Source organism: Amphiura filiformis, chromosome 8, assembly GCF_039555335.1.
Source record: "Amphiura filiformis chromosome 8, Afil_fr2py, whole genome shotgun sequence".
Taxonomy (NCBI): Eukaryota; Metazoa; Echinodermata; class Ophiuroidea; order Amphilepidida; family Amphiuridae; genus Amphiura; species Amphiura filiformis.
Window position 1 is genome coordinate 16,861,207 of NC_092635.1, and position 16,662 is coordinate 16,877,868.

At 34.7% G+C, this 16,662-nt stretch overlaps 1 protein-coding gene across 1 annotated transcript; it reads left to right on the plus strand.

The window, feature by feature from the left end:
- Window positions 1–3,746: 3,746 nt before the first annotated feature.
- On the plus strand, window positions 3,747–15,654 carry LOC140158697 (polycomb complex protein BMI-1-like). Its single transcript, XM_072181881.1, has 9 exons — window positions 3,747–3,944; window positions 7,328–7,441; window positions 8,146–8,245; window positions 8,754–8,809; window positions 9,102–9,149; window positions 9,841–10,031; window positions 10,419–10,517; window positions 11,558–11,647; window positions 12,086–15,654. Exons 2-9 carry the CDS (start codon window positions 7,330–7,332, stop codon window positions 12,653–12,655), a joined length of 1,266 nt encoding a protein of 421 aa, XP_072037982.1. The 5' UTR covers window positions 3,747–3,944; window positions 7,328–7,329; the 3' UTR covers window positions 12,656–15,654.
- Window positions 15,655–16,662: the final 1,008 nt, after the last annotated feature.

Genomic DNA, 16,662 nt, shown 5'->3' on the forward strand with positions numbered 1-16,662 from the left:
AGATGAAGAAGAAGAAAGAAGAAAGGAAAGGAGAAAGTGAAAGAAGAAGTAAATGAAGAATATCAATTAGAATATACACAAAGGAGAGGAAAAGAAGATGACAGTGAAAGAGTAACAATTCACCATATAAAAGTGACAATAAACATAATAAATCAAACATTCAAGATATAGGTTTATATAAGGGGGTACTACACCCCTGTGGTAAATTTGTGACTATTTTTGCATTTTTCTCAAAAAATAATAACACACTGGTAATAAAAATTATGTACATTATTGGGGCAAGGAATCCAATTACTACACTGAAATTTCATTGACTCAAGACAAGCGGTTCAGTATATATGATGGGAAACGAGGTACATGCTAGCGGTATACCTTATCTGTTATCATAAATAATAAACCACTTGTCTTGGGTCACTGAAATTCCAGTGTAGTAATTGGATTCCTTGCCCATACATAACTTTTGTTACCATTGTGTTATTGGTTTTTGAGAAAAATGCAAAAATAGACACACATTTATCGAGGGGTGTACACTCTCAGAACATTGGATAAAAAATGAATGGGCAGAAAACAGTTGGTTAAAAAATGCCCAACAATGGTTAAGATTCTTGAAGTTGGTCAAAATACAGTTTAATACATGGTTGGTCAAACCTGTCAATATGGTATTTACACAATGTTGGTTAAAAGTTAACCAACCTTGGTAAAAAACATCCTTTTCCCGCCAATAAAGTTGGGCAAAGTATGGTTTTGCCCAACCATGGTCACATGGTGTTCCTTTGCGAACTGTGATTGGTCATTGTGTTGGGCAAAAATGCATTTCAGAAAACAAGATGGCCGATATGAGTGGCTTGCTGCAAAGCTGTGGATCGGGGTCTTCAAGATCTGTTGGAGACATTTGAAGGTAGGAAATTATATTATAAAGTATATCATTTCATCGGGTATAACACTTAGTTTAAGTGTGTGCGAGGCCGAGACTGTGAGTAAGACTTACGATGCTTTATCGACGACAACTACCACAACAACCGGTAAGCTTAAGCTTACCGGTTGTGGTGGTAGCTGTCGTTGATAAAGCATCGTAAGTCTTGCTCACAGTCTGGCCTCGCACACACTTAAACTAAGTGTTATACCCGATAAAATGTTTATAATATAATTTTCTACCTTCAAATGTCTCCAATTGGTTAAAATATGAACAATGAAATGAACTTCCCATGCATAGTGTTTAACCAACTATTGGTTATATTTTGCCCAACATGCTTTGCCCAACTGGTTGGTTACCGTAATGTTAACCAGTAGTTGGTCAATGTTTTTAACCAACCTGTGGTTATATTGTTAACCAACCCAGGTTGGTTAACAATATAACCAACTGTTGGGCTGTTCACCTGTAAATACATGGTTGGTTAAAATTTTAACCAAGTTGGTTAAAATTTTTAACCAATGTTCTGAGAGTGTAGTACCCCTTAAGGGCTGGGGTATGAACGTTTGGACAGTATTTATTTTGGGACATCAGAGCACATCAGACATATCGAATTGCATTCTGAATACGAAGAATGTCATTCTGATATCAAATAATTTTGATTTTTGAAATTCGCAATTTAATACACATTTTATGGCAAATCATTAAAAATTGATATTTTTGATATTTAACAGTACTTGAAGTAAACTTGATAAATCTGATGATTTATACTTAAAGTGTATGTAGGTGGGATGAAAAGCCGACGATCAATTGAAAATTTTGACCTTTCGTATTGAAGATATGGATTTTTTTTCCCCAAAACACCAAAAAAAATTAGGTCTTTTGGGGAAAAACATCTATATCTTCAATATGAAAGGTCAAAATGTTCAATTGACCGTCGGCTTTTCCTCCTGCTACATACACTTTAAGAATATATCATTAGATTTATATAATTTACTTCGAGGACTGTTATATATCAAAAATTTGAAAAATATCAAATTTTTATATTTGTATTATATTGTGATTTTCAAAAATGAAAATTATTTGATATCAGAAAGACATGCTTCGTATTCAGAATGCAATTCGATAGGTCCGAGGTGCTCTCATGTCCCACAAAAAATACTGTCGAAACACAATAAACGCTCATTTTAGATCCCTTAAAGCAAAGGAAAAACCCATAGCGATATAATGCCGCTATTCCCAATTGTAAAATAGGCCTACAACATTATCACGTTTATGTATTATTGTTTGGGTAAATATATAAAAGTTCTAATATATCTGCTGTATCTGCTGTATTCAAAAATAAATTGCACATCGACTTCGGAAAATCAATACCATGAAATTTATTCCGAAAATAAGTCCGCTTGGAATTACAGGGATCGAGAAATTATATAAAGCAACACTGAGTAGCTTGTTGATGATGTAGCATAAACGGTATCAACATGATTTCGCATGTTCTATGTTTAAAATGTGCAACACTTTTTCCCTCATACTACCGTATAATATAGGCCCTCAAAGCTTATTGCCAACCTAAATTTCATTTGAAAACAGCTTAACTACATATAGTCGTATCCTTTGTTTCTGTAAATATATAGGCCTACTCTTGATACTGACTTCCCAGAATTGTCTGTCTTTCTTTTCTTCTTTCTTTCTTTACTTCTTTCTTTCTTTCTTTCTCACTACTGAATAACTAGTATTAGGCCAAAAAAAAAAAAAAGGTTTTGTCTCAAAGCTCACGCGATCACGAGTGGTTTGAAAACAAATGCGAAATGCGATATTTTTTCATTCCCGACTCGGTATTTTTATGGTATTTTGAGAAAACAAATCTGATTTTCGTCAAATTTTCCGGAAAAAAACTAAACTAAAAAAAAAAGTTTTTCAAATCGCACGATTTTACAAATGCGGGCGCAAGCTTTGAGGCAAACCTTTTTTTTTTTTTGGCCTTAATTTCATTTTTTCGAAGCCCGTAGTATTTTAGGCCTGGTATCTACATGATGACCAATAATTTTATTTTACTTCCATTGTACTTATTGGCCATGACAAATAGGTCTCATGAACAGCGTGACTTTTACTATGACTGGAAAGTGTGACTTTTATTATGACATTTTTACTATCAAATTAGGCCTATATAGCCTAACTCTCTTCTTTTCTGCTCCTTTCCCCTGCCAAACATAAACTCATCTTTTTGTACAGGCCCCGCACTAACAAACGATACGCCATTTCCATGCATCACTTAGCATGCTTAGTGAAATATGACAGAACCAAATCAATGAAATCATCAGATATTTAGGGCCTAAAGGTGGTCAGGTTTATCAAATTCAATATCAAATTTGAGGTAAATGGCACTAGACGTTTTGCTTTCTTCTGATGCTAAAATTTCCCGGAATAAAGTGGGGGGGGATGATGCTGTCGATCAGGTCACCCATCTTTAATTTTTTTTTCTTCAGATTTTCCTCGCTAGTGACAGTCTTTAGCTCTTTAGGCCTATATTTTTTTAATGTATACCTGCTATAGTTATTTTCTTTTTCCCTATTCTACCAAAAAAGATCATTTCTCTTTAGGCCTAATAAAAAAAACCATAGGCCTAGTTAAGAAAATTTGAATCGCTGTAAACAAAAAAGGAGCGATACCACCAGGAGTCCAGGATCTACCACATATTCACATCAGAACATCACAAAGCTGGCCTATAAAACTGTGAGCTATCATGCATTGTCATCCTGTCAACTCCACAACCCGGACTCCAAACAACGGGAAAGCCCATCACGTGACCTATATAAGCCATACGCCATCATCGCCCGCCACATCAACAACCCCACAACAACAACACACGTACACATTTAGCACACACACAACGGGCAGACACGGCTGCATTGAATGCACATGCTACGCTGATATAAACGCTATACGTAACCCGACATTAACTTATGTCGAGTAAAAGTGGCTCCGTTTTTCGCTCCTGTGTTGAAATTAAACCAATTTCGTGCCTTATAAACAGGTAAATTCGAATCTTTATATATTCTAGTGCTTGATTTCGTAAGATTGTAGTGGCAGTAAGCTTGAAAATATCGAAATTTACGGTGATTTTTGTGGTGTCATGATCTTGAATATGGCATGTTGTTTCAAAATGGCTACGTGCAGTTCTTGCATAGTTGCTGGGCAGAACGGTCGTAAAAGTGCTCCAGGTTTCTCGATTTTCTCGTTATTTTCAGAGCTTTCGTCAAAGAAACTTGTACTGAAACAAGTTATGGATTTTAAACTTTGCTTCTATTACGTTCAATTTGCTTAAGAAGCAAAGATAATTTGTGTTTTTCGTGTGACTTGGAAAAATGAGTTTCTAAAATAAAGGTGATCTATCTTGTGTTGTGTTCTGTTGGCCTGGGTTGGCCTATAGGGGAAATGCTATGAAATGTAGTAATGTCGCAAAATTCGTACCCCGCAATTTCGGTACAAGGCTAAAATTCGGGGTTTTTCTCGTTATTTTCCCCAAACACCGTGATCTGTGTTTTGTTTAGTGTGTTGTGATCTTTGGTGTGAATAGGTAAAGGGGCATATAATAGTTCTAAATTCAATTATTTATTGAAGGTTTCCAGTTTTGACCCCCGTTCTGCATGCCCTTGATAAAAAATCAGGGCAGCCATCGAGGTGGTCAAAAGTTCGCGATGAAATAGGCCTATAGTACGTTTATCAAATTATTGGCAGTGGTTTTTTTTGGTAATATCGAACATTATCCCTGTTGAATATAGGCCTACCTAAAACATAGAATCCGAACTTAGTCTTGCTCGGCCAGTCGGCTTCCAGGACTTTCTGCGCTAAGTCAAGTGCTGTTTTAGAATTGGATAATTTTTCGACGGATATGCCTACCCATTTCTACTGAAGGGTAATTTTACCAAAAATATCATGTATAGGACTCTATACGAAACTTCATAATAAAAACAATGAATTTATGATTATATTTTTTTATATGCCCAAAGAAGTTGGGCGAAATAAAAAGTCAATTCGTTTCGCTGGGATTAGTCCATATATTTTTATTTGTCAATTTTCATATTTTGAAATAGGCCGTAGTTTTTAAAATGTTAAAAATGTTAATGCTGATAAACAAGTTTAGTCAGCGTAAATCACTTGCAAGTGATTTTGTGGGACTGAGGTAATCTAACCCTGCCCTCATAATTGTAACCCCCTGAGCACTACCTGCCGATCTAATATTGCCTCTGATTGGTCAATTACGTGATATCTTCACTTTAATCACCAATCAGAATGGAGCTTCTCAAATAATTCACCCCATTTTATTTGCGTGGTGAAATTATTCTGACAATGTTGCTGATTGGTCCAATTGATAATGAAAACTTCTTTTTGACGAATAGGCAGGTAGTTCTCATAGGGATGAAAAAGGGCTTCATTGTTTTCCTGGCGGATGCTGAAAAGTTCTGTCAATTGTCTTGCTATATTTTGTCAATTTAGCAACAAAAAAAACAAACAAAAATTAAACCTCCCTCCTTCCTCACTTTTCCAAACAAGTGGTGACGTGAAACGAATTTTTAATTTACTTTTAATACGCACATCGGTACACAGCAAACAACATAATTTGTGTATAAAGATGTACAAGTATAGGATATCGATTTAGGCCTACTTACCATCCTTCAATAATGTGAACCTAGAGGTACAGGCCTACGTGTATAGCCTACAAGATTTTTCCATCTGATCTACCAAAGGAAGTGCCTAGATTCTCTATAGATCCGTTCGAATTTGTTTACCTCCTCACTACAAGCATGGCAAGCGGACAATCGTACAGCTGGATTCTTTTTTATAGGCCTACTCATCATCATACATGGCAGCTTGTTTGATCCTTAGTCATGTTCATGCCTCGGCATTCAAAGTATAGTATCGTAAAGACGTGTCCACTCAGGTCAACCTAAACGAGCGAAAATATGATATACAGGGTGTATCAAAATGATTGGTACCGGGCTATGTGACATTTTCAAAAATATATCAAAAATATAAAATTGCTAATTAATATAGTTTTTGTACTATAAATAGAAAGGGGCATATGTTAACTTATTGATCTAATAATCTGGAGATGATAGGTTGATGCATCTGGGAGCTATTGTCATTTAAACGAAGATTGACGTAATTATGGTTTTACTTACACAACACAAGATGAATCGGTTCACTGTTTGAACTATTTATTGCATACATGCTCTTCAATATCTCACCTCAGTCTACATAACAAAAATTGCTTTACACATGCTTTTAGAAAGAAAGATCCCGAAGTCCCTGCCTTACCACCCTGGCAGTGTGAGGTGAAGCCCTATTTTAAATGAACTTAACACCTGGGATGAATCCGTTCTGCAACGGGCCATATCAAATTGTGAAACAATAGTTATAGCATGTTTCCATGAGATACTCCTTGCGCTTGGAAACTGTCTTCAAAATCTTCTCTGCACTTCTCCATAGCTTCGCGTTAACCAGCGATTCTTTACTATGAATGCATGCTGAAGTGTGGAATACTGTGGAATACTTTTACCAGGTCTAACCTAACCTACACTGCCAACAGTCTGTAGCCATTCTGCCACACCATCTACTTAATAGTAATCTCAATACTACAATATAAATTACCGCACTGGAAGGTGTTGATACACAAACCTATTCCACCCCACCTAAATTATTCAAGTCAATAATATTACTCTCAACCAATAAATATTGATTAGAACATTTATATCATTATGAATGAAGAAATAGGCAAGGAAAAATTAAACATTTCCATGATTTTCAACATATCATTCTCACAAGGTATTTGTAGTAAAATAGAGCTTTGAAAACGTTGCGCTACTGATCCAGCGTTACGATGAAAAGTGTAAAACACCTACTTTCCTTTAGAATCATGTAACTTCTGAACAGAAAATGCTATCTTTATGATCTAAAATTTTTAGAGAAGATAAAACTACTATAATTACAAATATGTAAATGATTTACCCCAAACTGGTACAAAAAATAGTAAAAGAAATCGGTAAAAAATGAAAAGTCGTCGGTACCAATCATTTTGATACACCCTGTAGTTCCTGCACTGTGTTCGGGTTCCTGCAATAGTTCACGGCAAACGTCAGGGAAACTTGTTAAATAAAGGTTTACATGGAAGGTGATGATATAGGTATGCCATTCAATTTCAGGCCTCATGTATAGTGAGGAATAGCATATCTGCATGCTAAATCCTGTCACCTATGCCTTCATATTATTCACATGAACAATCTGTACGAATTTCCTCAAGTAAGCAATATTGTATCGTATAAGTACACTTCTCATCAGCATGATCAGTGCAAGTTACATAGTTGTCCGAATCGGCCGCTTGAAATTAACCAATGGTTTTAATGTTTTTCCCGACAGCAATGCATCGAGCTACACGATTGAAACTGACGGAGTTAAATCCGCATTTAACATGTGGCCTCTGCAGCGGTTATCTGGTCGAAGCGTCTACACTCATGGAATGCCTTCACTCATGTAAGAACTTCCAAAAGTATTGTAAAGCCAATTAAATTAACTCCAGAATTAAAGCTCTCAGTGTTATAAAAATTCTCGATAAAACAAATGTATTCAAAATATGTAATAATTGTTTACTTTTCAAATTTAGTCATCGATTTTGTTCATATATAAAGCAAAGCAAATATGTGACGTGTCATGTCAAAAGGAGACACTTTTGGGCATGTTATTAATTTTAGGTTTTTACATATCTTAGAGATACTTTGCTCCACAACGCCGTTTTTCCCAATGAAATATTGGACATTCCTAAGCGAAGATATTGAGTTCGTAAGTTATGGTATTATAAAATTGGAAATTGAGAAATATTATTGACAATGTTGAGAGTAGGAATTACCTTGAAAAATGTCTCAAAAATGCAAGATGCCACATGCCAGTTATATTCCGGTCTGAAACTATCAGACAATATTTTTAACATTAATAACATCACAAATTCGCAACAAACCCAAATTGTGAAAAAATCACCCGGGACAGATTTTTGGCTATTTCTCCATTTACGATCCTGCCCAAAAGTGTCTCCTTATGACATGACACGTCACATATGTTACTGGTTTACACCCCCCAGTTTTGTTTGAAGTAGCGGGGTAACGTTTATATTTTATTATTACTGCTGTTGCTTATTTGAAAAATGTTGTAATTGGTGTTGTAACTGTTGTTGTTTTCCACAGTTTGCCGAACGTGCATCCTTCGTTACGTGGAGCAGAGAAACCAAAAATGCCCTGTGTGTGATATACCGATTCACAAAACCAAGCCATTGAACAATATCAGGTAATATTAATTACATATGTTTTAATCAACGTGTCACTTGATTTTAAGTAAAATCATAAAGTAAGGAAAACAAAAAGTGTATAGAAAGTGTATCATATCGGTGCTCGGCAAAAAAATGATACGTATTAAGTAATTTAAGTTACTCATATATAGGAGGGAAATGTAGGTGTTATTAAGAATGTTTTAAGAATAATTTTCTGAAAATTAGCCTTCCAAATGTTTTAATGCAAAAATTAACTGTATAATATGCATGCCACATGTAATGTATTATGTATGGTGCTTATTATTTTGTTCATGTATGTTATTACATGTAGGACATAAGTGGATCGTTATACTTCTCAATGTTTCAGTGAAAACTTCGAAATCATACATGTATTGCACCATTCCGAGGTGTTTTCTTTCATATTTTCATCTGACAATAGTTGATGAATGCAAAGTTGTATTTTAGCGCTAATAAGATTCCAATGTCTATTATATCATTTATGTATGTGTTCTTATTTTTTTTCAGACCGGACAAAACCAAGCAAAACCTCGTATATAAGTTGGTTCCCAACCTTTTTAAAGGTAAATGATCGAATATGGGGTTCTTTATTGAATATGAACATATCGGAAAACAAAAATGACGAAATCGAACAAAAAAGTGATTTTCATAAATTTTCACTGTTTAAAATCTCTGTTTATCATGATTTTCATAAAATTTACATAATGGCAGTTGTAAAAACTAGTTATTTCCATTATATGCGTTCATAATTACCTATTAATTCTGTACGGTACCGTGTAGCGACGTAGTCTGAATAGCTGATTATGTTTTTAATTCATTAAATCTAGTTTAACTACGTTATTATTTTCAATTCAGATGAAATGAAACGAAGGAGAGACTTTTATGCAAAATACCCAGAAGAAGGTAAGATCACCGAGATGTTTAATTGCTAATAGTTGTTTAGTTGTGACATAATAGTCCGGCCATAATAGGTATATCGTGATTAGGTATACACGCGAGAGGCAACTCCTAGATGTGTCCTTATGTTTTTACTATTACGCAAGCATAAAACATATTCAGTTGCATTTCCAATGTATACTTATCACAATTGTTTGAGATTTGTAAGTATAGGACAGAGAAGATAACCATGATTTAAACGTAAATGAAACCGATCCTATATTTGCATGATTTGCGATCTGTGCATTTGCGATCTGTGCACTAGGGTATTAAGGAAGAAAGAAGAAAGCTTGTGGAAGATACAAACGCACTTACCTGAAAACTGATCTTTCATTGTCCATGGTAATGAAGAATCTGTGATGCGAACAAAATACTGATTCACTAAATATGGTATAAAATGAAACGTAATAGTGAATGTTACAATGAAATATGAATTGAAGTACGTGTGAAAATTAGGCAACGTAAATGGTTTTATTTTACAATTGTAGTGCAGCAATATCAGAAAACACTGAAAAGAAACTTATAATGATGTAAACGCAATAAACTCGCATTCATATCGAATAAAGTTGCTATCAATGAAAGGAAATGCGAATTCGTAGTGTGTTCTTCAAAAGTATACTGGTAAGCGAACGTGTGAATTTCATTATTCTATTTTCAGGTAAAAATTTAACTGGACCAAACGCCAATGAAATGCGCGGGGAAGTCGGTGATCTTCCAATCCTGAGTAACGATGAACACATCAGTCTATCGCTAGAGTACTACTTACCTGTAGAGGACATTGATCAACCGAGCACAAGTAGTGAGGATGCTTCCAAGAAAAGATTGAATGGCGGAACGATACCGGCGGAGGTGAGAGATGGTTTGCTTATAGAGCTAGAAAAAGGCAGATATGGAAGCGATTTAAATTGATAATTCGAGCTAGGTTTGATGGAGGCTCATTGATTTCTTTGATCATTTAATGATCATCAGATACTGATTCATCATCATCATCATCATCATCATCATCATCATCATCATCATCATCATCATCATCATCATCATCATCATCTTCTTCTTTTCTATTTCTCTTCTACTACTTCTTCTTCATCATTATTTTAACCACAAGAGTTGTATGCTAAGCAGTGCTTCAACAATACGATGTGTGTATGAAGAAAGTGTTTTTCATGTTTAGAGTAAATGTCGAATACGAATAATGTGTGATGTTAAATTTGTTGTTTTTAATATTTAATTTACAAGATAATTGACAGAAGATACTTGCGTTGTCCTGCGGCAGTGTGCATCGTCCACATCAAGAAGTTCATCAGATACAAGTTTGGTCTTCCAACAACATACAGGGTATGAGAATCCATTTTCATAGTATGCCTCGGTATATTTAAAACACATACATGTGTACAAACCATAATTTTGTTTTTCAATTCTACTGACTTTCCAGCAAACACAATAAAAACAATATAAGCGTGTTATAAACTTGATTTTGGTTCAAACGTTTTATGTTTAATGCAGTGCGGCGTATCTGTAGACCCAGGCTTTCCAAACTTCGTTTGGCGGGGACCCGGGCGGGGACAACACTTATAGTTTTTAATGTCACATGCAGTGGGGTGTATATCTATGAACGATCAAAATTAACTTATATTTTTGTATCAAAATGATCGTATGTAATGATTGTCAGTGATATACTTACTGGTGTTTCATACTTACGACTAGTAGTAGTACAATGGCATTAAACACTGACAGTTTTGTCCTTTGACGAGATACAATTAAAGAGTTGTAGAAACAAGAACATAAATGAAGAAATCATTATCAATAAACACACTACAACTTACAAAAAACACAATAATAGGTAAATCAAATTGTCTCAATTGAATATAGTCGCATGAATGATTAACGTAACATAAACACATATTTTACATGTGCTTTCATTCATACATATTACAGTGAAATTAACGTGAAAGGCACTGACATTGGCAAATCATAAGTGCTGACTTTTTTCAAGCAATCGGCTATATGGACGAAAATGTTAAACTTGGGTTCAATTTTTAACAGGTAAATTCGGGTGTCCCCTAGGGTATACGTGTATTACACCTAAGTTGACTCGCTACTAAAGTGCACATGTTCAGAGTGACGAAATATCATGGAGAGTCCTTACAGAAAATTCATTGATCTGTGCGTGTGAAAGCTAACATACCCACCTCGTAGTCAGGTACTGGCCATTGACCGGTCATCACGACCAAAGGCATCTTGCGGATCGAAATGCACAAGTTTTGAAAGCGCAAGTTTTAGATGTTATGAAATGAATGTTAACAGCTAGGCGTAACACATCATTGATAGCAGTATAAGTTGTGACTAATGTGAAGGCATCGTTAATGTTTCTGCAGATAGAGGTGATGCACAGAGATGACGAGGAAGAGGCGTTGTATGACCATTACTCACTCATGGATGTAGCCTACATATTTAACTGGAGAAGGGTACGTGTGTAGCTTTGTTTTCTTTGTAACTGCAATTTATTTTAAATCAAGCAAATTTTGCGGTATGAGATGTCTGAGGAAGGAGACGAGATAATTAAAACGACTGTTTACGTGTGCTGGTGGTACAGTACATGTAGCATTGTTTATGAAATAAAATACATACAAGGAAAAACAAAATTACTTGTAACTTGTACTTCGCATATGGTATGGTACACTTTCTTCAGTGATAATGAGTTGATCTCTCATATCGATCTTCCGGTCATTTTCCGTTGAAGAGTTTCCTTGGTAGTAAGTAAAAGTAAATTTCTTGGAATTGTGAGTAGGCTTCTTACAAAGATTAACAAGGAGATTTGTGTAAAATTCTACTGTAAAGGTGGCATTTTTTAGTGAAAATGTTCATACTTATCACTTTATATGTATTTTAAAAATATTTTTCAGAGGAAACCACTTCCACTGACATACAGAGTGTACGAACCAAACAAAAAGCAGAAGGTAGAAGGTACAAAAGCTGCAGCTATTGCAGACTCGAAACCTGGACCATCTGGAGATGTTTATAAACCAAAGTCACCCGAACAATGTGTGAAAACAAATGGTCATGATCACCAGTTAAAGAAAGGGTTAGGTCTAATTAATGGACCATCAAATGGGATTGGTATCAATGGTCAGTCCAAGGAATTGGTTGCAACAAATAGACCACTGAAAGAAAATAGAGTAAATGCCCCCTCTAAGGAACGTGTGTCTACTGCATCACCTAACAAGATGGCTTCAAATGGACGTGGGAAGAAATTGTCAAAAGGACCCTCTAACAAATTGTCGAATGGATCATCAAAGAAGATTGTTAGTAATGGAGCATCAAAGAAGGTATTTACAAACGGATTGTCCAAAGACTATAACGGAGAATCTAACGGGACTGCTTCATCAAACGGCACATCGAAGGACATAGTAACCAAACCTGTGGTTTTGACAAACGGAAGTTCACCCACAGCAACAGATATTGCGAAAACTTAATTTTGTCCTCGACATCGAAAGCTTTAGTTGTTTTTTTTGTTTTGTTTCATATGTTACAACAAAATGTTGTAAAAACTAATCCTGCCCGTGCCAAATGTTTCTAAGATGGCCAAAAGTATTTTGTATAAAACCATGGATAGCCAGTGATGTATATTTTGCAGTACATGTGCGTAGTGCATGCCTTGTTGTGTTGGTGAAAATGTTGCTACTGTATATGCACAGTGGTTTGTGTACGTGATGTATAAATAATTGTTGCAGTATCAGTCAGAAGCCTGGCTGAAGAGTGGAACTTGAGTGATCAGTTCGGTCTGGTGTCTATGTCTGCGTGTGCTCTCTGTTCGTGATCTGATAATGTCTATACATGTATGATACCTTGAGACGTTTGGCTTCCATAAAAATGAACATTCCATTTTGAACAAATTTAGAAGATCTATCAATATGATCAAGATCAACCGTTCTATGCTTCAACATTATGTGTTTGGTCAATTATAGTTCGCGTAGCTTTTCAGATATAGATTTGATGCTCGGAGGTTATGTTATCTTCCTTCTTTGACTTGGTAACATGTCACTGAAAGCCTTCAATATATATATGACGCTGCTGCATATCAATATATAGTGTCTTATTAAATGTATCACATGTTCGACGTTCGTGATACATTGTATGCCTATAACAATGGATTTGCATCCTCCATAAAACAAGCAATATACTGCCAAACTAAATTTTATACCATAATTTGTATAGACTATAAATTTTGTTTCAATCAACAGGTGAAATCAATTATGTGGCAACTTACAATAATTTCGTCATTGCAAATTTGATATGTTACGGATAATCGGATTTGTTGCAGAAGTCACAATCCAAAAATAGGTTACCGTACATCTTGTCGTAAATAATCTCGTATTCTCTAAAGGCCTCTTTAAAATTGTGTTGAATCAATATTAACGGCATGCATGTAACTCACTTTAAAAAAAATTGTTTGTACCATTTGTGCAACATTAACATGCAATGTTTTAACAAAATCAATTTTTGATACATGCACCGACAAACTTTAGAATTGACTGTCGTGGCAATAATTGAGTCTTCCAATTGTGTATGTGTACTAACTATCAATGATCAAGGAAATTATGCAGGATTGGCTTAGATTCCGATTAACTTTCGTATTTTTTTCTACAACTGATATTTTTTACCAATTTGCAAATAATGTTTCACATAAACTTTATATTTGAAATCACAGAGGCCTACCTCTGTAATGTATACATTTCAAGACTTGGAATAAATCCCGCAAAAGAGTGGTTAGTGAACAATTCAATATTGGATTTAAACTTTAATATAAAAATTGTTAATCTTTAATCTTCAAATATTTGAAATGAAATCTTTTTTCGCAATCCTTTATAGGCTGTAGGCCTATAGTTGAAATGAGTTACAGAATCATTCTGACAAGAAAATAACAAGATTTCATCTACTAGTATTCTATGAAAGTATTTTTAAATAACAAGTATGCTAAAACAACCGAGTTCCTTTTCCATTTGAACACGAAAGTCGGTTCTGCTCCCGATTCCAGAAAATAAATACGGCACTAATTTTGTATGTTTTTTGATTAAAGGTATCTTGTTTTGTCAAATATATAGCTTAATACTAATCCTTTGTAAGTGGCAATGAAACCCAATTTTTTTAACTGTTGGAAATCATAAGAGCCAACAACCATGGCAACATGCGCTTTTCGTATGATGTAACAATCAAGCCTAAAGACATGTACAAAGACTAATTTCAGGTTATGCATTCTAATTTTTGGAAAGCACATTTTCAAATCTCGTTTACACTCAATTATAATTTTGAACAAATTCTTTGCCCATTGTCCTACTCAAGCTTTTGAGTGCTTAGACTTGCAAGTTTTGAATTCCGAGAATGCAGTTGTAAGAAAACATGCACAATTGCATGTTTTTGGCCCACTTCCCCTCAAAAAGACTTTTATTGCCAGTTAGTGCCAACTAAAGGATTAGATTGAACTATATTTCATTTGGCAAAACAAAATGATATTTTTTCAATCAAAAAAAAAAGTGCGGAACAGTATTTTCCTTGAATGGGGAGTAGTTAAGCATATCTATTGTAATACAGACTAGTAAATAATATATGCATGCATACACATGGTATACATGCCGTCCATTATACGAAAAAATATAATGTATTGTATTTTTTGTAGGCTTATTTACCAATGTATTTCTTAACCACCGTATAATTATTAGTTCGAAATTGAAAGTATAGTCGTTTCCAGCTTCGTATAATACCAAATAATGACATATGTATAAGATATTCTTACTATTCTTTTTTTATATTTTATGTGGACTGTAATGATCATGATGAGCTATTGATGCTACATCTTATTATTGTCATGGAAAATCCATACGCATATGGGTCTTAAGGGGGGTACTACACCCCTGGCCAATTTTGTGCCTATTTTTGCATTTTTCTCAAAAATTATAGCGCATTGGTGACAAGTAAGATATTTATATTATAGGGGCAAGGACTACAACTACTGCACTGAAAATTTAGCAACTCAAGGCAAGTAGTTATTGATTTATTGATCAAATATTGGTTTTCCCATATTTTTGACTGTAACTCCACAACTGTTGTCTGTGCTAAAATACATTTCCAGTGCAGTAGTTGTAGTCCTTGCCCCTATAATATACATATCTTACTTGTCACCAATACGCTATAATTTTTGAGAAAAATGCAAAAATAGGCACAAAATTGGGCAGGGGTGTAGTACCCCCTTAAAAGGACCCACACAATCATATATTGGGTCAACTGATATGATGTGCATGCATGACCGAACATTTTAAAGGGATATTTTGACCCTTGTCAAGCACCATCTTCTCTGGTCATCAGGTTCGATTCATGACATCATATTGGCCAAGTTGTGTATCGTTTGGTATCAAAATGGACCCTTAGGCTGCGATCACATAGAAATATACGAAATACGCTCATTCGATCAAGCTGAGTTCACACAGGGTATACTATGTGAACTCAGCCTGATCGAATGAGCGTATTCATATAGCGTATACCGTATACTTCTATGTGATCGCAGCCTTATGAATAAGTCATGATCGCGGCATAGAGTCCAATAGAACCCGGGTATAAACCTTTCACTGCTAAAAATTCATAACGTCCCTCTCTGTTGGCAGAATTAAAGAGAATGAAAGCTTTATCGCTACTCGCGGTAAATGTGTTAAATAGGGACGGTTTATAGCCAACTGTTATTCGGCAGTGTTCATAATAGTGAATTAGAAATTGAAACTCTAACATTATAATGTATATTGCCAAAGTCAATAATAGTGAATTACAAGTTCAAAGATTATAATATGATAATCATAATGTATTACCACTTTTGACTCTTGATATTAAGAGTGATATATCTTCAAACATGTTATAATTCATGCTATTTTTCGACAAAATTGATCTTTTATAATATTAGTTATATCTTAAATATATTTGATAATTTTTTACAACGCATGATACCAAATTTCAAGTGTATTGTTTTTGATGTTCTAATATACAAAATTGCTATGAACAATAATTGTTTTCAATCGAGGTGTTTTTGTAACTTTCATATTAATTCTATAAGTCTTCCGTGACAAGTATTTTCAACAAACCTTGACATTTTCATCGACTGTTTTGTAATTATACACAAAACCGACTTTCATATTTTTCATTTTATGATATAAAAGCTGTTACGCTTTTACATTGTTCATAACCTTACACGTGTACTGTGTGTTTAATTTTGTGTGAAAACAATCGAAATATTTTGATTAAATATCTGTAATATCCTTCCCTCAAGTCCCACCCAACATTAAAAATACTAAGGGACCTAGGGTAATTTGCGCTGAATTTCATTAAATAGTCCCGTGGAAATTAAATATTTGACAATGACAAAAGTATAGTACATGTCCCTTGTATATTGGGTATTTGGAGCCATGCTCTCATACCTCACTTTACACACGTGACTGGA